Source organism: Nesoenas mayeri, assembly GCF_963082525.1.
Source record: "Nesoenas mayeri genome assembly, chromosome: 1".
Taxonomy (NCBI): domain Eukaryota; kingdom Metazoa; phylum Chordata; class Aves; order Columbiformes; family Columbidae; genus Nesoenas; species Nesoenas mayeri.
Window position 1 is genome coordinate 35,580,001 of NC_137541.1, and position 23,697 is coordinate 35,603,697.

Below are 23,697 nucleotides of genomic sequence, written 5' to 3' on the forward strand. Positions count from 1 at the left end.
AGCAAGACAATGTAGAAAAGCACACCAACATCTTTGTCTTAGACCATACACCAACTCAACTCCACTGGTATAAGCGAGTTTTTAAGAGGCAGCGTTAGACTTGCAGCTTTGCTGAAATTTAGAGATGCCATGCATGTCAAATTCTGCTGGAGGATATCAGATTTAACCTAGCAATCCTGATATCCAGAATTTGAAGGAAGTCTGGCAACGTTAAACTTTCAAACCCTTACTACTATGTTGTATTAGGTGATGTCATCACCTTTGGCCCATTTTGATTAAAAGACTAGCACAGACACTATGGATTTTTTGGGCATATTTTGTTCTAAAAGTTAAAGGTGCTGGATGGGACATTTGTTTTTGAAACCAACTCAAACAGCGTTCAAAATCATCTACGTGCTCCACAAGAAAAAAGTACTACAATTAAAAATAAAAAAACACCTTTAGCAAAACTGTTTAGGCTTCTAGTTAGCTGATGTGTGGTGTTCAGAAATAAATGCTCCAAATGGCATTTTGGAACATAAAGTATTTTAACAGATCAATGTTTTTAAACACACAGGCTAGCAAGTTAGAGAAAGAATTCCATTAAGAATAGATTATACTTCAACATAATGCTAAAAAGCTTATTTCTGGCATGTTTTATTTCTGCTCTATGATATGAAGCGGTCCTTGCTTTAACACATTAATAATTCAGAACTGGGGCACTGATGCTCCCTTGAAGGTCGAGAAATGGCTTCATTGTCTCCTCTGCATTTCAGAAGACTGGAGTGATACCATCAATGCTCCCTTGTTAGCAACACTGAGATACAGCAACTCTGACATGAAACCGAATATAAATACAGTTCTAAATGGCAGAATATTAAACCTCCATATTCACAGTATTTACTTATTTGAGAAACACACTGTAGTGTAGGAGACTCGAGCCACCTGAGCTGAGTGCAGAAGCAGCAGGAGCCTTCACATTTGGGGAGGAGCAAGATGCTCTATTAGCAGCAGAGCTAATGAAACTTGGTTTCTCACATCCTTATGCCTTTTGAAGCACAATAATGCCATACCTGTCTCTGTCCCAGCTGTCACAACAGCCCCTGTGTTCTCTCCTTCTCTTATGAAACAACATTGATCTTCTGAGAGTATTTCCAGCTCCTTCTCCACATCCTTCCTCTTAGAGGAAGAATCAGCTGTGTTATGCCAAATTCCCAGCTAAGCCTGTGCTGACTCACTGGCTAATATGCCCATCCTGCCTGCAAGCCAAGCCTGGCCAAAGAAGACAGATACATCGAGATATTTCAATAATCCCAGTATTCAACTCAGAGCCCTGCTCCTTGGACAAGCTTGGCTAAAATTTTCCTCTACAAAATTTCAAGGCATGGATTGACCCCTGAGAGTCAGGATAAACAAGTGCACATCTGTCCTCCAAGTCATCTGGCTTCCTCTTACCCATAAAGTTATACGGGTTTTCTTTGTTTGTTTTGCAAAATCAGTTTCATTTTAATACAAATTTTGAAACAGGCAAAGGATACTACACTTGGATCTTTCCACCCCATTTATGGTATTTCCAACCCCAGTTATCTGGAGTAAGATAACAGGAAGAAAAACTGATGATGAAAATACTAGTCTTTACAATGTCAGCACAAAGGTAAGACTAAGCAGAGCAGGTGGGTCAGAATGTTGGCCTTGCCTTGAGCCAGATGTCCTCAAAAGCTCCTCTCTGCCCTCAGCACATGTGAGGTCTCCAAACAGAACTTAAAAGGAGCCTATAAGAAAGATGGGGAAAGACTTTTTAGCAGGGCCTGTTGCAATAGGTTTAAACTATAAGAGGGCAGATTCAGGCCAGACATGAGCAAGAAATTTTTTACAATGAGGGTAGTGAAACACTGTCCCAGGTTGCCCAGAGAGGTGGTAGATGCCCCATCCCTAGAAACATTCAAGGCCAGGCTGGATGGGGCTCTGAGCAACCTGATCTAGTTGAAGATGTTCCTGCTCATTGCAGGGGGGTTGGACTAGATGACCTTTGAAGGTCCCTTCTATACCCAAACTATTCTATGATTCTGTGATAAATAGCTGATTCCCATGGTCTGTAATGTTCTAAAACGTGTGTGTGTATATATATATGTATATACACGAATACACATATTCAGAGATTCACACACAGAGATATATCTATATATCTATAAATACACATATACATATACGTATATTTATATATACACACACATATATATATATATATAAAAATAGACAGAGGGAGACAAAGGTACAGAGATCCCTGCACATTGTTTCTCACAGGAGACCATAGCTTGCTTTCTACATGAAATTTAACAAGCTTTTCTTTTCATTGCTCACATTACCAAATGACATATATGCGTTAAACTAAAATAAAGAACAAGACATTCTATTAATACAGTCACCTCAGAATTAAGTATTTATGTAGATACTGCAGAAAGACGATAGATATTTTATAACTCCTCAGGGCCCGAATAAAATGAAATCAAAGGGTGAAAGAAATGTGGTGACGCAAACGCTCGCCTTTAATTAATCAGAATTAATCAAAATACAAGTTAGTGTTCTTCTAGCAGTCAAAGCAGCACCAGGGTAAATGCAAAGATATAGCCCAGCAGAAATATAAACGCTTCAAGTACAGCCACCCCCTAATTAAAATATTTTTCTTTTCAAGATGGTAAGCTGCCAAAGATAGGCTTTTGCAGAATCCTTTTGGGTATTTAGCAGACCAGTTGTGAGAAACCATCTTCAAGCACAACATTTAAATCTCAGCCCTGTTAGTCTCAAACTGTGGGCTGCCGCTCCTCTGAAGTGGGAAGGCAGCCCCTTGGCAAGTGGCAACGCTGGTGGCGTCACCGCCACATCACTCCCCAGCTGCTTCCCCAGGGCCGTTCTACAACTTGGGGTTTTACAGCTCAGACACCAGGTGGGACAACTACCATGCACACCTATTTTGTAATGTACGTGGCTTTTGGGGGTTCAGCCACTGCTCAGCTAATTGCTTAATTACTACCCCATCTGAGATAATCTTTTCTAACTGGGTGAAAGTGCAGAGCATCTCCATAGCTATTAATAAAGATTGTCACAATCTCTAATTAGATGAGAGTAAGCAACACTGAGTAGTTACATGTGAAAGACTCTAGCTAAGTTATAACCAATATAGCCAATTGCTATGAAAATAGTTAATAAGCATATTTACAAAAAAGTTCTGAAACCAGAAGAGAGAAATTCGTTATCTAGTCAGCCCTCTAATCTATCACAGAACCTTATATATGACTGAAATATCTCAGGATCAACATGGTGTCATTGGAGTATTCACTTGTCCGGTTCGGACTGCAAGATGGGAGCTTCACCCATTTCCCTGAGAGCACCCTGAATTACCTACCACCCCACAGAAGCCTGGTGCTTCATTTCCCATTTGAATTAACAGTTTTAGCTTCCAGGCCTCAGTTCTTTTCTGCTTTTCTTCAGTAGATAAAAGAGTGCCTTCATAACACATTTTTCTCATAAATATTTTCATAAACCTAATCAGCTCATTTCTCAACCTTTTTTTGATCTACTGGATAGAAGATATCCAAGTCTCCTGCTCTAAGGCACTTACTGTATCTTTGGAGCAACTTCCACAGCCCTCTTCTTCACCCTGCAGCTCTTCCAGCATCCCTTAAATGATGCTGATACTAGAACAAATCCCATTGCCCCCACAACATGACATGTGGAGGCAAAACCTTATCTACCCTACCGTTCTGAGGCACGTTACAGATACAACGAAGAGAAATGGCCAGGCTGCCTGGAAAGCACAGCGTGTCTTTTCACAGATGCCTCAACTCTAAAAGCAGAACCTAAACTATCAAAATGTCAAAGCCTTCAGCTCTGCCTACTTACAATAAGCAGTGATTCATCTCCTAAACCTTCTGTGTTGTCTCCTCTTTTGAAACATGCCAGCTTGGCATCTTTGTGCTTCTGCTGAACTCCCCAACAGCTCTGTCTATGGAGAAGAGCTCAAAAGTCTCCACTGGAAGTGATTTGATCTGTCCTACACATCCCCACCAGGAATGTCCCCATAGCTTTCCCTTCTCATTCCAGATAGCATGATGGCCACCTTGAATTTTGTCAACGTTGATAAAGAGTGGTTTATGACTTCAAAACCAGTACTAAGTAGTAAGAACTATGTCTGTACTCTGCAACCTGGAAATTGCAAAATGTGAAAGAAATCCTATAAAACGAATCAGTGCTATTTTAATAGACTTCCCTTGTAGCTGCAGTCTCTGCAGATTTATAAACCAATTTGGCAGCAACTCCAAAGACAGCACTGCTACGCAACAATAATTACCAAAGCAGGAAATGCTCAATAATACGGAAATAATTCACTGTCATTACAGATACATATCTTTCATGTGAAGACAGATGTTTCTTTTTACCCTTTTTTTAAAATACCAAAGAGAAAACCAAAAAACCCTCACCCCAAACAGAAGAACTGCATGAAACCCTCCTCACAGTACTCCCCACCATTGGCAAACACCACCAGGGAGTCGGGAAACCTCCAAAGCACAATTTGGGAGCAGCTATCAGACTCATCCAGGTGTTTAATCCTGGAATAAAGGGCAATTCTGCAAAGCGGATACCTTACCTATAGGGACCGAAGAGATACAAGGGCCAAATTCAGTCCTGTAATAAAGCAGTAGCAATACTGCTCTTGCATTAGCGACAGCAATGCTCTCAGAACACCACTGGGGTGTCTTTATTTTTTATACAGAGCATTTGGTATATTGCAACCTTCACTTAAAATGATCGCTCAACCACTCAGTTATCACAACCACTTAAGGAAATTCTATAGTTTTTATTTTTAATTAGTATACGAAAGGCCCAAATTTGATTTAAGAAGAGACAGTTTGACAAAATCTCCTAAGAAACAAGACTTCGCAAGCAATGAATCTTTATCAAAGCTTTCTCATCTGCAAGAACAGTGCAGAAGCAAAAATACATAATGAGCTTTACGAGGCACAAACCACAGAGGCCGTGGAAGATGATACAGTGTTTGTCTGTAGCAGGAAAATCATAATGTATCTCTATTTAGAATATGCATGTGTGTCTGTTTGCTCTAGATGCATGTATAATCAGCCCTAGTATAAATCAGAAAACATATGAAGGATTAAACATCAATTGCCTGTCCTCCTACACTTCCCATCCCTCTGCCAGGTCCTGAGAAAAACAGAAGGCATGGTAGCAATGGTTGGAAACAGACTCTGAAATTGGAATAAAAGAGGAAAATACCCCTTTTCTTTTTGTAGCAGAAGCAGAACCTATAAGAACCGCATTAGTGTTTCACTCTCAACAAATACCACCATATTGTGAAATTTGAAAATTCTAATTCTTTTAACAGGATCTTAAAGATGCAGCATAAATAAGGATCATTAAAATTCAGAGCTGTGACAATTTCATTTGACAGTGAAAGTTACAGTATTATGCAAAGAATTGTTTTAATATTACCCAAGCATCCCACATATTATAACTATTTCTGGGCAACTAGAACAGTTTCACAAAATCTCTAAGTGTAATCTTTTGCTAGCTTCACCATCTGGGAAGGCACAGACAGCACTTAATCCTACTAGCTTTTTTTCAAGAGACTTACGGTAAGTCTGTGGTATGCCTTTCTTTTAGCAATCAAATGAGGGGTTTATTTCGTTTTTGATTGTGGCTTAAAATAGCAGACTATCAAAATAATATTAGGGAGATCGGGTCTCCAGAGAGCAACAGCATCCTTTACGATACCAGCTGACACAGCTGAAACTTTGCCCAGTGATTTCACCCAGGTATGCACAAACCTCTTCAGAAACGAACAAATGCAGAGAACTTCAAAACTAAATTCATAAGGAAACAAGTTGCTGGTAGAACACGAGGCACATCATAAGACAAGAAGGGCACTAGCTGGTGAGGCAAAGGGAGAAGGGGAGACCAAGAAGGGCAAAGCAGGAGAGCAGGGTATAATTACAAGTGAAATTATAAAGCCAATACACATACCTAGGGCTACCTCTACCATTATGGTGTATCTCTACCATTATCCATTATGCTGTATCTCTACCATTATCCATTATGGATATCCAGGAGAGTTACAAATAGTTTAATTTCCCAAGTTCACCTTTGTAAAGCTTTGTTTTATTCTCATTTTTTTAGGGTTTTGTTTTAAATAACTCATAAGGATCAAGGCCAGGAAGATGATGGGAAGAGATGAAAGATGTTTCCTGCTGAAAACAGAGTGTTCCTGCCCTTCACCAACTGTCTGCAGGAAAGCATCTGAGTGCAGAGTCACCCACACAATTCCCATGATGGCACAACTGCTCTGGACAGAGTCTACCGTATTCAAAGCATACGGAGGTTTCAGGAGTTCCTACAGCTCTGTCCTCCAAAGCATTTATTATAAACACCACAGCTTGGTTTCAGCTGTCTTTTGGTGGGTTTTCGTTTGCTTGTTTGTTTCTTCTGTTTGGTTTTGGTCTTTTCAGTCCATTGGAAGTTTCTTCCTGGTGAAGACTTTGGTAAGGCTGATAGCTACTCTGAAGGCTCAAGAAGTGAGGGCAGAAAAAGAACGAGGATTGAGGGTAATGAAAAAAAATATTTCAAGGTTTGATCTTCCAGTTCTGACTATTAAATACACACTGATCTATTGTGGTCAGAGAATAGGACGATAAATAAAGGACTTAACAATTAATGAGAATTTTTGTTCCAAATGTTTTAGGAGACGTGGCTGCAGCTTGTCCAGACAAACAAAGAGTGTTCTTCAGATGAAATGGGGCTCTCCCTAGAGTGCTATTAATACGTTGGCACCTGAGTTGCATATAACACTTTGCTGGTGTGTTTCAGATGCCTGATGGTTTTGAGGATGAGGGTTTCTTGGTCTGTGGGCTGCACCTCAGAAGTCTGGCAAGGTCTAAGGAATCAAAGTGTGATGACAACTTTCTTGTCCTCTAATACTCCACAGGTCAAATGGACAACACGGCCATGCTGGACATTACAGGCTGATAATATTCGCTCTCTTCAGCCATAACTCTTCTGTTTCATGCTGATTTGCCATTCAATTAATTAAAAGGATGAATGATCACAGAGAAACATAATTCACAAAATATACCTGTCACACTGCAAGATTAGTCCAGCCGAAAAGCAGAGCAACGTGGCTTTTTTATCTCAAACAGTACTTCAGTACTCAAGTAAAGTGACAACACTCTTAGATAAGGATATAATTAGAAGGTTTCCATTAAATTCAACTGTTGCAAACAAACAGCAGGAGATTGCAAGTGAGCAATTTGATTCAAAGGGCCAAAGGAAAGTAACAGGCAAAAGAAAACAAAACACACTCAAGAACACAAATGCCTCCCAGTAGTATGGCAACCTGCTGGGCACACTCTGAATAAGGAAAGAAAGGCTTTGTTTCAGAGAAAGGTCATGGGTTTGTTTTCTTTAAAACCCTGTCTAAAATGGCTTTCCTCAAAACAATATCTAACAAATCATCACCAACACACACAGATGAAACCTGTACTCTCAGCTGCGGTACAAGTTCCGCAGCCGCAAACACCACGTAAGGCAGTTGCTAACACACGAAGCCCCTATTTGTAACAGGACAACACTAGTAATCGTGCTAGAGTTCAATGAGTTGTCAGATACTTATTTTCAGATGTCTAGAGCAAATTGCTATTCAGAGCTGATCACATGGAAATATATTTTCTTAAGTAGCTTGTCAGACTACTCTGCCATTCAGCAGCCACATTTCACTCTTCTGTAACAGGAATTGTGCCCATGAAACATGGAGGACAAGACGGATAGAAATCAGCGTTGTAGTCGCATCACTCCCTCACACGGGAAGGAGAACTGCAGACATCCCACACTCTGCATGGACAGACTGCAAGAAGCCAATGCTTTTCACAGCAAATCCTCCTTCCTTTCAGTTGCTGACCCCCACACACAGGTCTAGTCCCCCGCTCCAAGGCCATGCTGCCTCTGTCTCTCTTGTCCTCAAAAATGAATATTGCTGCTGCAAAATTAAAGCCTTGGTAGCTCTGCATCTCCCATTGCCGCAGGGCAGCAGAGCACCAGGTGAAGAGACACAGAAAATAGGGAGGACCTTTCCTACAACCCATCTGAAGCCAATCAAGTCCTATGCAAAGGGTACACACAGCTTACACAGCTATCTGGAAGTGTATTATTTATTACATCTCAAGTATTTGTTCAGATTTCATGCTGTTTCCTAAAACAAGTTGGAACTCTTCCACCTTCACTTTTGAGTCTCCAGTCACACTTCCTCCCATATCCCCATATATTTACTTTTTACACAGCTAAACTTGGCTCACCAGGTTAACCTTTCTATGTGATTTACAACTGAATTTGCTGAAGAATATAGGGTAAGCTCTTATCTGTAGATATACAAAATGCCTGGCTTACTGTTTCAGTCATAGGAAAGTAATAGTTCATGAAGATGTTCTAGAAGCAGTGCTCTCTATATGCCTTCTATATGAAAACCCTCATCTCTGTCTACACATTCACGAACGTCCTTTTAATTTTGGATAAGCTGTCCTGCAAAATGCTATGGCAAAATGCTATGTTAGCTCCACATACGATGCCCCTCACTATGCTGTGTGACACACTACTGAGAGCACCAGATGCTTTTGTACTGCAAGTGCCTTCTCTGCGTTGAGAACAAATCCCACCTGGCTTGTGACTATGAGTGTTTCACTGTAGATGTTTTAGTTCCTTTAGGTCTTGTTAAAACCCTCACATGGGAAACAATTTCCAAACTCCATTCTTATTTTTGAAGTCAAAACCACCTTGCTGTTCATACAGATTGAGCTATTTGTTCAATGATTATTTATGACTAATCCATCCATTACTCACAGATCTCTTGTGCCTAAAACCTGCCTGTAACAATGCTCAACTGTTTATTGCAGCAGCATGTTCACTTGATTTTTCTGAAGTCTCTTCCTAATGGTACTCCTGCAATGCTGGGAAAAGCAGTAGAGAGCCCAAGAGTTTTGTAACACTTCTGGAGGGCTTGGACTCTCAACAGGAGATCCAGAGAAGACAAAAAGGATAGGTATCTACATATATTTATTCTGCCTTTTTATTTCAGGAATGTGGGCTAAAATACTACAAAAGAACTGAAAGATGTTACATAGCACCAATGGCCAGTCATAACCATTTTTCTTCTTGGTGACGTAGCCTTCCTCAGTTCCTAGCTGGGGAAACACTCTTCTGTGGAATAACGTACAATAAGCACATCCACCCTTGAACAGAAAAAGTTGCTTTCTACATTACTTAAATATGCAGTCCTAAAATGAAAAGACACCCCCACCCTTAAAAGAGCTTTTGTTTTAAAAGGAATTCTCTCCACATGCAGAAAATCTATATAGTGCTTTTTGGTATAGTTTGTGTTGCCACTTTCAGTTTCTGTTGTGGTCTCCATGGAAGGGCCTTCTCCCACATTTTGATATTTCCTCTGTGTACTGGTTTTGGCTGGGATAAATTTCTTCATAGTAGCTCATAAGTTGCTGGGGTTTGGGTTTGTGATGAAAACAGTGTTGATAACACAGGCACATTTTAGTTACTGCTGAGCAGTGCTTACACAGTGCCAAGGCATTTTCTGCTTCTCACACCGCCCTGCCAGTGAGTGGGCTGGAGGTGCACAAGAAATTGGGAGGGGACACAGCTAGCACAGCTGACCCCAACTGACCGAAGTTATATTGCATACCATATGACATCATGCTCAGCAATAAAAGCTGGGAGAAGATGAAGGAAGGTGAGGGACTATGTTACGCTTGGAGCCTGGCTTTCCTGGAGATGGCTGAACACCTGCCTGCTGCTGAATGAATTCTTTGTTTTGCTTTGCTCGTGTGCGTGGCTTTTCCTTTACCTGTTAAGCTGTCTTTATCTCAGCCCATTAATTTTCTCGCTTTTACCCTTCCGATGCTCTCGCCCATCACATGGGGGGGTGAATGAAGGAGCAGCTGAGTGGGACTTAGTTGCCAGCTGGGGTTAAACCATGACACTCTGAATTGCTTATCATTCCAAACAACAACAACAAAAAAACACCTTTGGAAGAATTTTCTCAGCAGCTCAGTTTGTGTCCCACTAATTGCCCTCCTACCTGCTGCAGGGGTGAGTCCTGGTATTCCAGGTGGAAGTGTGAGAAATACCAGGTTAATTCAGGAATGAACCATAGCAGAGAGCTCTCCTTAATGCCCAGTAGAGTCCTCTATCATGTAATGCATGAGAGGTTGTATCTTCTTTATTTTAATGAAAAAAGAAGAAAATACTCTAGGTTTTCAAGACACTGATCTCTATTTTAAATATCTTCAGATCCAAGGTCTCGGAGCATCCTGAAACAGAAGACTTTGACCTACCAAAGAAGCCTTTCACAACAGCATGTCCTCAAACAGTTAATTCTGCCCATATACTCCAAATTACACAGGGAAGCATTATCTTTTATCATTGTTTACAGCCTTTCATTTTCTATCATAGAGATTTCTATTCCTGCTAAGCTTGTTCCCCAATACAAAAAAATATCTAGCCTGCCTTTAGTGTGCTCTCTCCTGGTTTTGTAAGCTTCATTTGTTGCCTCTCTTCCAACACAGTTTCCTAATTGTTTGTTTTTGTTTTGTTTGTTTTTTCCATAGCCATTACTTCTCCTCTTTAGCTTTGCCCATAATTAAGGGTGAACACAGTCATCTTGATAGTGTTTTAAATGTAGACTTTTACAGAGGCAACCCTTTATCCAGTATTGCATTCCACATCCCTGTGTACTAAAACTTTCTTTGTGTTTTTGACTGAACACTGAGCAACCATTTCAGCGTGGTCTCCAGAATGATGCTAGAGGTGCTACAATAATTTTGAAATGCACATCTGTGTAACGCTAGTTCAAATTATCCTAGCCAAACACCAATGCATTTCTCCAAGATTAAATCCATCTTGCTCTTCATCTAGTCCTTCCAAGTTCTTCAGGGAGTATCATACAGGTTCAAAGGGGAAAGAAGAACAATAATTTCCCCCTCAATTATTTGGTTTAGGTTTGGAGTTTGTTGGTGTGGGTTTTTTTAGGTTTGGTTGTTGTTGTTTTAAAGGCACTCATTTATTATATTTACTTGATAGCCTAAAGTCTTCTGCCATTAGAGAAAGCTGTGAAGGAGCACAGCAGTTAAGCCACAAACCAGAACATCAGGCTTTTGTAAACAAGTGCAAGAGGCAGTATGCCTTACACTGTAATTAAACTGATAGTTTTTATTTGTAAACAAGGCAGCCCTACACAGCCTCTCAAAACACCAGGCTGACTAAGCCTATATATTTGCTAAGATTAGTATTGCAATGTTTCATTGCTACAGCATCGTCCTTCCTGCCCCTCCCAAGCATTTGAACTACTGTGACAGGACGGATACCTGAGGTCTACTTGACACAGAAAACATAAGCGAGTAACACTGCTTTTCAGTGAATTTGCCCCCTCTTTGCAACCTTCAGGGAGCTGAACCAAAAGCCATGTCACAGCTCAGGCCAGGTGTCCCCCCAGTATCATCTGCCCCTGCCTTCCCTTCCCCAGGACCTCCCTGCTCAGGGACCAGATGCCACCATGGCCATACTGGCACAAAAGGAGGGGGAACCTGATGGGAAGACAACGGAAAGCCACAATTCACAGAGTTTCTCTAAATTGCAGTATCTCAAATTTGCTGCTCAAACAAAAGAGCAATGAGTTCAGCCCCAAGACCTCATCCCTCTCCAGAGCTACTTGTCCAGAGGGTTCAGGCAGCATTTGACTCCAAGACCAGCCACACCTATTTCCATTTCTTCCAGTGAACAAACAAGGTACTTTTCTGCCTGAACCCACAGCTACCTCCTCCCTGCCTTGCCCTGGAAACAGAAAACAGGCCATGCCTGTGAGGGCACCACTTCCCAACCTCTGAACACAACTGATACGCTGTTAGCAAACAATGGCATTGAAAGATCTTGATCTCAGGTTGCATTTGCCTTTCATACAAGACGTCCTTTGTCCCCAAAGTGACACGTTGTTTGCAGTCATACACAGGAGCCGGCTGGGGTGTTTTTTGTTCCTGTCACGGAGGGTCCTGTCTCTGCCCCTCCCTGACAGCCAACAGTGTCTCTAACGCTTCGCAGCAGCACTTCCACAGAAGTTAAGGTTTTCATTCCTTTCACACGAAAAGGAAAACAAGCACCTCAATGGGGAAAAAAGTCCCCAGATCATTGACTTCAGGTAGAAGCCGTGGCTTTTATTAGAGACAGCTCTGTCCCTGGGCTGTGTTAAACCAGCCACACCACCCATTTCAGCAGCAATGTTACCAGCAAACAAGAAGATCCCAACGTAAACCTTTGGGCCTACAAAGCCCTAAAGAGCAATTTGCAGTGTACACATAAATTGGTCCCTGCCTGTGTTTATACATATACCTAGATACCTGAAAGGATTATGCTTATTTTGTGTTTCCACTTGCATGCTCTAGGTTTCAGATTTCTAAATCATGCTGTGCAACACAAACTAGAAACTCACTGCCAGCTATGAGAGTTTCTTTTTCTCTTGCTTCTAGTGTCTTTTCTTTTTCCAAAGACAAATGAGCTGAGTACCAAAATAATTCCCCATCCTCTCTATGAAAGCATTTCACAGTACTAGCTTGTGATTTAGGAATCAGACACTTTTCTAAAACCAAGCAAGAACGGGATTAGAGCTAATCACATTAGCCTATAACTTTTTTCCCCTCTAAAAGGAGGATTAAAGGCAGAGATGGGGAACTTCCCACATTCCTGCACACCAGCTGCATTCTTCCAGACTCAGTTTGGTGAATGTCTAATAGAATTAGCATCCACAGACCTGGGATTTTCAGGGATTACTCTGGAGAGCTTGCTGAAGGAACTTGCTGAGCTGTAATTCCTGGCTTTACACTACCAGAGAGGGACAGAGAGACCTTAAAATGACATTGAGAAGTACGCCAGAGGGAGTCCCAGCATGAAGAAGTTGCCATCTACATTTTGCAAGGGCTGTTGAGACACTGATCTTAATTAAATTTTATTGAGAGGAATAAAGGAATGAACTGAAAGCACAGGACTGGAGATGCGATAACAAGAGGCAACAAGGTAAGAGAGAGAGAATCGACCTTGAAGTCTGGTGTTGACACACCTTTCTTTAATTTTTAAAAAATACTAGTGTAATTTTTAACACCTTACCAACTCCTGCTAAGAGTGGTCTAGAGCATGTGTGACAGAGTTATGTTTTGACCTTCAAATGATGCATTAAAATGGCTGAAAATATATATATATTTTGTGGGAAGGGTTGGAAGACAGGATGAAAATTCTTTTTTTACATTTTGCAAAATGGAAATTACTCATTTCAGTCCAACAGCCCACAAGACTTTATGATCTATGTAATGATATAAGCAACAATATTTATTGGACTTAGCTTTAGGATCGGTATTTTCTGTTTCTAAATGCCTAACCAAATACCAGAATCTAAAAGCACATTCCATCCCCAGCAGCACCACACACATAATGCGGGTTTCACTGTACAGCTCTTAAAATTTCTGAAGAAAAACACTGTAAGTCTAAAGTAAGATCAAGTCCTTAGAAAGAAATGGGAAAAAAAAAAAAAAAAGCTTTTAATTTCCTTTTTCAGTCAAGACACCTACAAAGAAGTTTGGCAAAGATAAACAAAAACTAGTTCCAACTGGATTTTAGATCTAATTCCTACTCCAAAATTTAGCATTTGCTCATGAAACAAAGACCCCTATAACAGATTTGGAAGAAAAAACACTTGCTCAAAAATGCTGTTTTAAAAAAACACAACCAGCAATTTAAGGAACCTGGTTTTACTGCACAGCCTTCAGCAAAGCATCGTATACTAGTGAACAAATAAAAAAACATGACCTGGGCTCAGGCTGCCAAGGCACTTGGCACAGATTTTGGAGCCAATGGAATTAATGGCAGTGGGACAGGATGGGACACAGGGAGAGGCACTAAGCTCCCCACACAACCAGCAAAACCAGCAGAGGTGCAACACTTTGCACTCCTGGGTACAAGCAGAGCTGCTCATCTGCTGTGTGAGCCTGGACAGCAAGGCGGGGATGTAACAGGTTTTCTACAGTGGCTCTTGCCTTTGAAATGGATCATCCAATGCAACCCGGAAACCGCTGCACAGGACCCTATCCTCATTACAACACATGAAGCAACTTCAAGAGTGCTCTTCCCACCCAGAAGATAAAAGGAGGTTTGCTGCCCACCATTAGACTCACAGCTTCTTGCTTTTTCCTCCTTATAAGCAGGCAGCATGGATTATGAATGGAAGAGAAAAAAGTTCAAAACAAAGGATAAAAAGCAACTCTCTTCAAGAAAGGGGAAAATGAAATAATAATAATTAAAAAAAAAAAAAAAATCAGTGACAGTTTGGGCAACTTATTTTTCCAGCACTGACCTTACTTTCACTCAAACTGTTTAAAAATCTAAAAAACCGACATCTGAAATCAAAGCAGCAATGCTCATTTCAAAGAGCTGCATCTTTCATCATCATACCTGAAGAAAAGGACAATCCCTTTGCCTGGGTAGCTCACCATGGAATGGATCCCATTTCACCCCAGGGAACAGATATCAAGTGTTTCACGGTTGGGTAAAAGGCTGAAGTAGCAGAGCCTAAGGATCTGACATCGTTCCTCCTCTGACATCGGACATGCCCAGTAGAGTTAACAACCTGGCATTATGACAAGTGAAGCCAATGGACAGATAGATCTCCTCACAGTAGAGCAGAGAGAGGCTGACATAACAGTGCTCTCTTTCCTCTTGAGGACCAGACCCATTTGACTCCTGCCCATCTTGGGGATGGGGACCATTTAGGAGAAGCATTGCCATATACATTGCCATCAAGACCAGTGCCGCAAAAAATTCAGGTGTTCATGCAAACCTTGGTATCAAAGAAAGAGAAGGAAATTAATTGAAGCTAAACACAGATGATAATCACTTCAGTTAATAGCACTGACAACTTACCATTATAATTTCTTCCTTTTTTTAAAAAAAAAAGTACATTTGCAGTTCTGTGAAACTAGAGGGTGTCTGAGGACACAGCATGGCCCATACCCCTGTACCTCAGCAGCCTTGGACTCCTCCAGCAGACTTCCCTACAACAAGTGAAGCTCCAGATTTGCCACCCAGCTTTGTGACAGAAAGGCTTGACCACCACTGCACACTGATAGCCTCTGCTTATTTAAGATTGGGTTTTATTTTTTTTTAAATCAGGATGAGTGCTGAGTCACATGCAGAGTCCATATTTTGGCGTTCCCCACACCACTTCTGCTCACAGCCTTCCTCCAACCACCGCACTTGCCAATGTTGGCTGCCTCATCTTGAGGTTATTTTTCTTCTTCCTCCTCTCAGACTCCAGCAATTTAACCACATTGCGATCAAGAACCAGAGATGTCCCTTAGATTGCCCAGCACAGCTTTCCCCTGAACAAATACTGGGTGCGGTATTTATTCAGAGAATGCTAAACTCTGCAGACAAATACTTGCCTTATGTACAGTACTGGGAGGAGGAACCATACCGGCCTCCAGCCATTTTACGAGCTTCATCTGTTGAACAGCTCACAAAGCAAATGTTTAGCACCCTGCCATTTATAACCACAAGTACAGTTAGCAGCGTCTTCTAGACGTCAAGCTGTGCCATTTTGGACCTGAACACTTGAAACCATGACCCCTTCTACTCTACCTAACCTATGAGAAGGGAAACCACTCTGGATAATACCATGTATTGTAGCTGGCCCCCCCCAACATATACCATACCAGGTAAATGTAACTGGCCAAATAGGAACTAGGTCTTACAAGTCACCTTCCTCCTTCTGTTTAACAGGGAAGAAGAAAAAACCCTTAGACAGTAAAGAGACAATAAAATGCACAATTAATACTGAGCAACTGCTGCCCAATAAGACTTCTTGCATTTTAGAGCAGCAAGTTCAATCAGAACAGAAATCCCAAAGGGAAGGGATGAAGATCCAGGGTGGATGTGATCCAGAAGCCTCTGTCTCTCCCTGCAAACACTGCTCCAGCACACAGGCGGTACTTGCTCCAGCCCCATGCTACAGCAAAGTTACTGTGTTGCTCTGCCCAGATCCACCCAAAAACCTGTCTTTTCACTCATTAACAGCGCTCCCCTTTTCCAACTCTTACTCGGGTTGCAGCTCAACAAAGAGCTGACTTAACCTGTCCTTAAACCCACAAACCATATTTCTTCCTCACGTGATACACAGATCCCATGGCAGGAATGACCTGTGCTTTGCAGCACTGCTTCCTTTCAAGGTCGAAGCGAGCATCTTTCATCTGAGTGCATTCAGAGGCTCCAAGCAGTTCACCCGAAGGGGCACAGCCCTGTCAGAATACTTTATAGCATGACGGTAACTCTGCCAAACCATTCCTACCTACAGCCTACGCAATGCAGCTGCATCTGAGACAAATGAACAAGCCGGAGTGTTTGCAGGTAACATCTGCTGACTGCCACCAGTGCCAAGGCAGAAAAGCCAAAGGAAGGCTGTCTGGGAGGACACAGTCACCCTCTGGTTTCAGAAGCCCAGACCAGGCTCAAGCGAGCTTTTCAGAAACATGAGACAGTACTAGCCTTAAGCCTCCAGGAGACTAGCGATGCAAGACAGCTTAGAGCAATGAATTTCATACTTGCCTCATTAGAAATCATGTGCCTGCAAATCAGACTGCATTAAGAATACCAGAGCACATGATTTACCTTTTTCTGTTACCTCCATTAGAGGAAAAGTCGAGCACATAACAGCAGGAAATACAACCATGTTGTCCAAGCACAGAACTCTAAACTTAAGATTCATTCTCCACATTCGTATCAAACCTCTTGCCAAAGTTTATCCTCACTCTCTCAGTTTCTTCACCTGAGGAACCAGAATATTTACACATGGACAATTTTCTCCAAGGTTATTCTGAAATTATTACTTGCAAGACACTCAGCAGATTGGTGGCATTATATAAATATTAGATGCTATAGTATAAGCTCTTACACCAAGAAAGGGATTTCTTAAGCTCTTAAAACTATCGTGAGGTTTCTGTAGGCTGTTTTATATGAGCCCAGGCTTTAATATACATTGCCAGACTCTTGTTTAAGTTAACATTACATTATGCACAGAAGAATAATTCATACACAGGAAGAATGTTTAGTCATGTGTAGGTACACATATGGAATTTGAATTTTTATCTAATTCATCAGGTCCTACTCAGTCTTGTGTTTGGAACTACAGAAAGAATAAAGGAACATAATTTTATCCAGACAAAGAGAAATGTAAACAAATTTTAAAAAGTTTTAAAAGGAAAGTAATTCATTATTTCTGTTTACTTAACCTGAGAAGACAGCCAAACAGAACAAGATAAAAAAAGGTATTCCTTTTCCCAGGCGTATCATCCTCCTGAATTTGTACCAAACAGAATACATACAAGAAATGTGTTTACCGATGGGGTATGAGTCATGCTCCCAGCTGACAGTTAGAAAGACGAGCTCCCAGAAACAAGAATGTAACTTTCAATTCACAGGAGCATGACTGTGGTGTTAGCTCCTGTTAATAGGAGGCAATGAGAATTAGAATAAGCGATCAGTAGCTACAAGCCCTATGCTATCCTCCAACATCAACATATTATCAAACTCAGGACAAGCAATTTCTGTGGTTTGGTTTACCTCATCTCACAGACGTGGTTGAGTCTGCACCTGCTTCAGATGGTTATTACAACGCTGAACGTTTGTATAAATAGTTTGGTCTAGACAGAACATGAGAGGTAAATCAGGTGGAAAAATACTTCTGTGTTATCTTAAGTCACAAAATCAACAAATTTTATGTTGTTGTGCAAACCTAAAGTTTATGATCATTGAGAAAGGCTCAAAATTATTTTAATAAAAACCTCCAGTCACTTCACACATACATTAATTTCCTCCAAGCTAAGTAACGCAGCATGAGAAAATATGATGCAACATTATCAGCCTTACAAAACAACCAGTACTTAGAGTAGGGAAAAAAAATAAATCTATAAGCTTCCCCCCCTCCTTTTCATTTTGAACTTAAGTTATTGCTGTAACAACAAGAGACTGTAATAATGCTGCAGAAGGACACAGTCATCACACTTCACCTACAACTCTGCATTCATTATGGGTCAGTAGTCACCACAGCACAGAGAAAATGTAATTGGTACTGCAGGCCTGCAGAGCGACAAACTACAGTATCTCTGAAATGTAACATTATGGAAAAAGAGCCCGGACTTTGTGTCTCATCAAACGGAAGGTACCACTGGGATAATAAATTGACTTTGTAAGCCAAGAAACACACACACCACAAAAGTGAAGTTTCTGGCTACCAATTATAACTTGGAACTGCAAAGATATGTAAAGTGTAATTTAGATTTTTTTCTTTTTAAAATAATAAAAAAAGGCAGCCAAAACTGTGCTTTGCATAAGGTCACAGACAACATAAAATTGAGACTTTCCCCATCTCCCTGAGGTGTATTTAATAGTACCTTTTGATATTCTCCAAATAGATGGCAGAAAGGTAAGAGGGGAAAGCATATGATACAGAAGCAGCTACCTACAGTCCCATCCCCAGGATTCATATAATTTAGAAAAGCAATTATAGTACTGAATTCTGAACTACTAGGAACACAGATTCAAAAGAGATGGAAAAAATAATGGGTCTTGTTTTTCTACCAAAAATGCTACTCAGTTGCAGTTTCTCTGCAACTCCACCAGCATCAGGCTAGTCCTTTGTCATTTGCAAATGTAGCATATATTTTTGTCATGCCATATGCAGTCCAGGGAATTCAACCAAGAGAGGAAGCCTCTGCTCCACCGTGTTCATCCTCTGTCTTCATGGGGGGAACAAGATAAAGCAAAAGAGCAAAAGGTGAAAGCCACTGTTCTGGCCAGAGTTCAGATGCAGGTGAATACCGTCCGAGTCATTTCATGTTACATCCTCCATCCATGCTACTGTCTCTACTTTGCAAGTTACTTCCTGAGTTTAAGGCAGGGGCTGAGGGCAGCTTAGCAGAAGCTCTGCAGAGAAGAGGTCGTAACACACTGAAAACAGCGCAGAAAGGGCCCAGAAAGAAACTTCCCTCCCAGTAACAGGGCAATCCAAGCAGAAGCTCAGAAATCAGCTCACAGCACAGGGAAAGGTCTGGAAAAACCCTGTGGCCTTGGGAGCACAGCTGCCTGCAGAGGGGAGGGAGGGAAACAAGTAAATAAAGTGTCAGGCAGGTTCCCCCCCACCCCCTTCACTCAAATAAATCACTTAACTTTTCAGAGAGAAGCAAATCTCCTTACCCCTCTGGATTAAAGACAGACTTAAAGGCATGTTTGTTACAGACTACCCTCTCCCTGGGTTATTCCTGATGCACATCAGTGAGCCACATGCAGTATAACTATGTTAAGGATGCCCTTAATTAAAAAGTTTATTTCTGAATGAAATGATACCTTTAACGACAATTGAAAAGCCTACTGCATCTGGGATACAATCTTCATTTTGCTTCTATGGAGTTTGATGACCATTAGAAAAGTGTCTGTGGTATAAGAGTATCTCTTTGAAACATCTACCAGCCTTTTGCCATCCTGCAATACGAGGTGAACTGAAATCCAAGGTCTCAGGTCTCCCATGAAAGTAAGAGACAGCAGGACAGTCATTTCAAGAAGACAATTTCCAGGCTGCTCACTGACTAAGGAAAGCTGATTCCCTATGGGATTCCCAGTGAAATTTCAGGAAGCAATGATGCTTTATCTCAGCATCAAGTATGTTTTTGAAGATTTCATTTGCCTGCCTACATGCTTTGCATGATGATCACACTATTAAATGAGGGGAATAAAAAAATAAATGCTAATTTACATTTCACTGCATAACACCACAGAGATAAGTAGGTAATTTAAAAAATATGTTAAAATATATGACATGGATGAGCAATATTGCAAAAATATCCATTACAAAAGAGTTCAGCACAAGAGAAGCAAGCAAAAGGGGAGGAGAAGTGCTTGTTCCAGAGGAATAAGTCAGATGAACTGCCATATACCATGGATGCTAAGGAGAAAAAAAAAGTCAGAGTGGCCATCTTTATCACTATGTAAGTTAGTAGGAAATCTCTGTCCTCAAGAATCAAAGGAACAAGAGGAAGTCCCTGAAAAAACTACGTATTTTATGGGCTCGGACTGCTTTAGTCCTGCATGGGAACCAGGTCTATCCTAAAAATGCCTTCTCCAGCTGGGATGAAACACCAACATGACAACATCAAGGAGCTCCAGTGTCATCTGTAAATCGACGCGTTTACAACTAAAAACAAGAACATTGCTGAGCCAAAGCCTCCAGGTGATCTGTTCTCAGAGACAAAATTTCCTCCTAAAGACAGTGAGACAGATGCTGGTGCTGGATGTGGAGTATAAATCCACCAACTCAAACCCTGCTGTGCGGATGGCCCATGATATCAGGGCAGACATAATAAAGGTGGCACACACTCTCTCCTTACATGTTCTGGGCCAAATCTCTGCCTTCTAAGTCTACAACAAACGTCTTCGTAACTTGAAGAAATAAAAATCTTGGTGCTCAAAGGCATCCCCACCAACAAAACACTGGAATCACTTTTGCTGATTTGCCATAATGTGGATACTCAGGAAAGCAAATAGTTCAGGGAAGCTGGACCTTGCAGCACTGCAGGTAAGACACATTTTCTGATTCCTTCATGCTAACTTGTAAAATGCAAGTTAAATGGCTGACGTTTGTATTATGTCACAAGCTCCCTGAGAGGACACCAAACTTCCTCCCAAAATTCTTGCAAGTGCTCACTTGTACTGTAACAAAAACCAAACACTGCTCTGATGGTTTCCTTAATACAGATGCCAACACAAGGCTAAATAATAGCATAAAGTACTTCACACTCCCACTTCCCCCAAGCAAACAAACTTCAGAATACGTATAAGAGTAATTTGACCTTCCTGGTATTTTTCCATTTGTTTTCTCTATGTGACTGAAATGTGTGCCAAAAGGAGAACAGATATTTTGAACATATACCTTCAAGCAAGTCTCGCAATTATTTTCAGAAAGCCTGGTAATAGCTCAGTAGGGAAAAAAAAAAGAGTCATTATTTGGCAAAACCCAAGTCCGCCCTTATCTCCTTATTTTTCTTTACTTATTGATGGCTGTTGCACTGCTCTGCCTTTGGAAGACAGTGCAATCTTGGTAGCATCGCTTTCCTCTGAGCTCTGCACAGCAAGCATTTTGACATCTTCTGGTTACAACCAAACCCCATTTTGGAAGATCGTAAAAATGTTCCCGAGAAGAGCCTGGTAACACATTCGCTAGTTCTCTCTCTGTAAAAAGTAGTACTTTTCACTGAGCTCTGCTCCACCAACACGGGAACCAGTAACTGAACTGCACTGGAAGTGGATGAGATAAAAGAAAAAAAAAAAAAAAAAGATATAAAGCCAAATGCCAACCTCTTTTCACATAGATAACAATATGAATCGAGAAAGCCAGTGACTTTTTTACATCTCCCCACTAACTGAACTGCTCAAAGCTCAAAAAAATAATAAGTATAGGAAAATGATCCTGGCATGTTCTTCTTCCATGATCATCAGAGCCATTTACTTTAAACTCCCCCTCCCAGGTTTCATTTACAGGGTCTACCTGGGCTTTCCCTTTCCAGCACCCATGGTTTTCTTCCCCCAGTCTCAGGCAGAGCCTGCAGGCAGCAGTGGATGCACATACCTGGGAGCCAGAGAACCTCCTTTCTATTATAGTTTGTCACCAACTTGCAATTACAGTTACTTGCTGAAAGCCACAGCACCTCACGTAAGCTAAAAATAGCAGCACTTACTTGATTTGGTAAAGCACTGCTTTTTAAGGGACTATTATAGTAGCAGAACAATTTGAGCTCATTTTAAACATTTAAACTTATAGTTCCCAGGGAATTTGCTCAGTAGCCTACTCAATTCGTTAATAATCTGAAGAGAACAATCAAATTTAAAATTCTTTAAATCTCTCTTCCCATTTCAGTGTCCCAAATGTTGTAACAACCTTTTAAATAAAGCAAGCGGTTGCTCACTAACGATGAGAAGCCTTCACTGTAGTTTTTGCAGTAGCCTGGTTGGGAATTCATGTATGCCCAAGGAGACAGCACTCTACATTGGCTTGGAAGAGCTCATTTAGTGTAACTTCTGTAACCTGTGAGCCAGTAGCAGCACTGATGGCCAGATATGCTCAAGACTTAAAGGCAGCAGTGGAGAGAAACCAAATCCTGAGTTCTTGGTATCACCAAAGAAAACAATGTGTCTACTGATACAGCAATCAAGTGCAAGGCCATGCCTTGCCTCCATAGCTACTCCCACTGCCAGCAGGATGAGGATCTGCATCCAAAAACTGCCCTTTCCTTGGCTGGTATTTAAGGTGCTGTGTGCAATCATTTAGTTTGATTGCGCTCAAGGCTACAAGCAGGTCCTGACCAGACATCCTCTAAAGTAAATACCATGACATGAGGGAGTCAGGGCAGCAAACTACCGGGAAAGCCCAGCTTCGGGATTGGCCACTGGATTTTTCTTTCAGTTTGGAGCTCATATTCCTCAAGCATCTCCCCAAACTGGACAGCACTTGGGGAATAAGCAACCAGCCACCATTAGTGAGCATGAGGGCTGCCAGGTCCACAGGAAGGTGCCCCAGACCCCACACATTTCACCACTTCTGGGCGGTGGGAGGCAGTTACACACACGCAAATGAAACACGGGTTTCTCATCAATAGCCCTTTTCATTCCCGAGTCAAGAACAGAGACAATTGTTCACTGGTAAGGACCCCAACCTCGGCCCCTGCGCCTCCGGAGTCGTCACTGCGGGCAGAGAAGCCCCGGTGCTTCGATTTGCCATCCTTGGCCCGTCCGGGTACCGGCTGCTTCCGCGGGGACTTACAAGGACACTTGGCCTTTTGCATCCTCGGCCTCCCAGAAACGAGCTACCCAGGTGCAGAACTACGGCCCGGGCCGGGCACAGGGCGCCGCGGATGCCGCCCCCCCCGCCTCGGCCCCCGCTGCCCGCGGCGCTGCGCAGGCCCAGGACGGCACCCCCGCCGCCGCTGGCAGCCGCCGCGGGGCTGTCACCCGGCATCGCCGCCTCTCGCCGCCGGTGCGCCCAGGAGCGGGGTCAGCCCGGCGGGGCCCGGCCGCGCTTCACCTGCCCGCCGCAGCCGCGATCCGTACTCACTCCGCGTAGCCCGTGGTCCAGGGCAGGCGCCGGGTCTCCTTGCTGAGGATGAGGATGGGGCGGGCGATGTGGTCGGCGGAGCACTCCACCTCGTCCGGGGACAGTCCCAGGAACTCGGGTCTCCCGTAGGGGAACCGGAGGGGCAAGTCCGCGCCGCTGCCGTGGTCGGCGCCCGCGCTGCCAGCCATGATGCCGCCCATGAAATTGGCCACGGCGGACTTCACCCGCGTGAGCATAGTACCCCCGCCGGCGGCGGCAGCGCCGGAGCCGCCGCGCAGGGCGGGGAGCGGGGCGCGCCGGCGGGCAGCCCTGCTGCGGCGGCGGCGGCTCCGGCAGCCCCCGCCGCGCTTCCGCAATGGGGGCACCGGGCCGCGGGGAGCCCGGCGGGGGAACGGCGAGCTCAGGGGCAGCCGCGGGGCCGCGGGCTCATCGCAGCGGCGGCGGCAGGTTCCCCCCTC

General features: G+C 42.6%; 1 protein-coding gene across 1 annotated transcript in view; it reads right to left on the bottom strand.

Moving 5' to 3' along the window:
- The window catches only part of PPM1H (protein phosphatase, Mg2+/Mn2+ dependent 1H), a gene marked incomplete at both ends in the record, with an annotated part of 133,567 nt that extends 110,092 nt beyond the window's left edge, over positions 1 to 23,475 (bottom strand). The window contains one exon of the mRNA XM_080340319.1: positions 23,240 to 23,475. Coding sequence (XP_080196445.1) covers positions 23,240 to 23,475 — 236 coding nt within the window. The remainder of the gene's footprint in view (positions 1 to 23,239) is intronic.
- Positions 23,476 to 23,697: the final 222 nt, after the last annotated feature.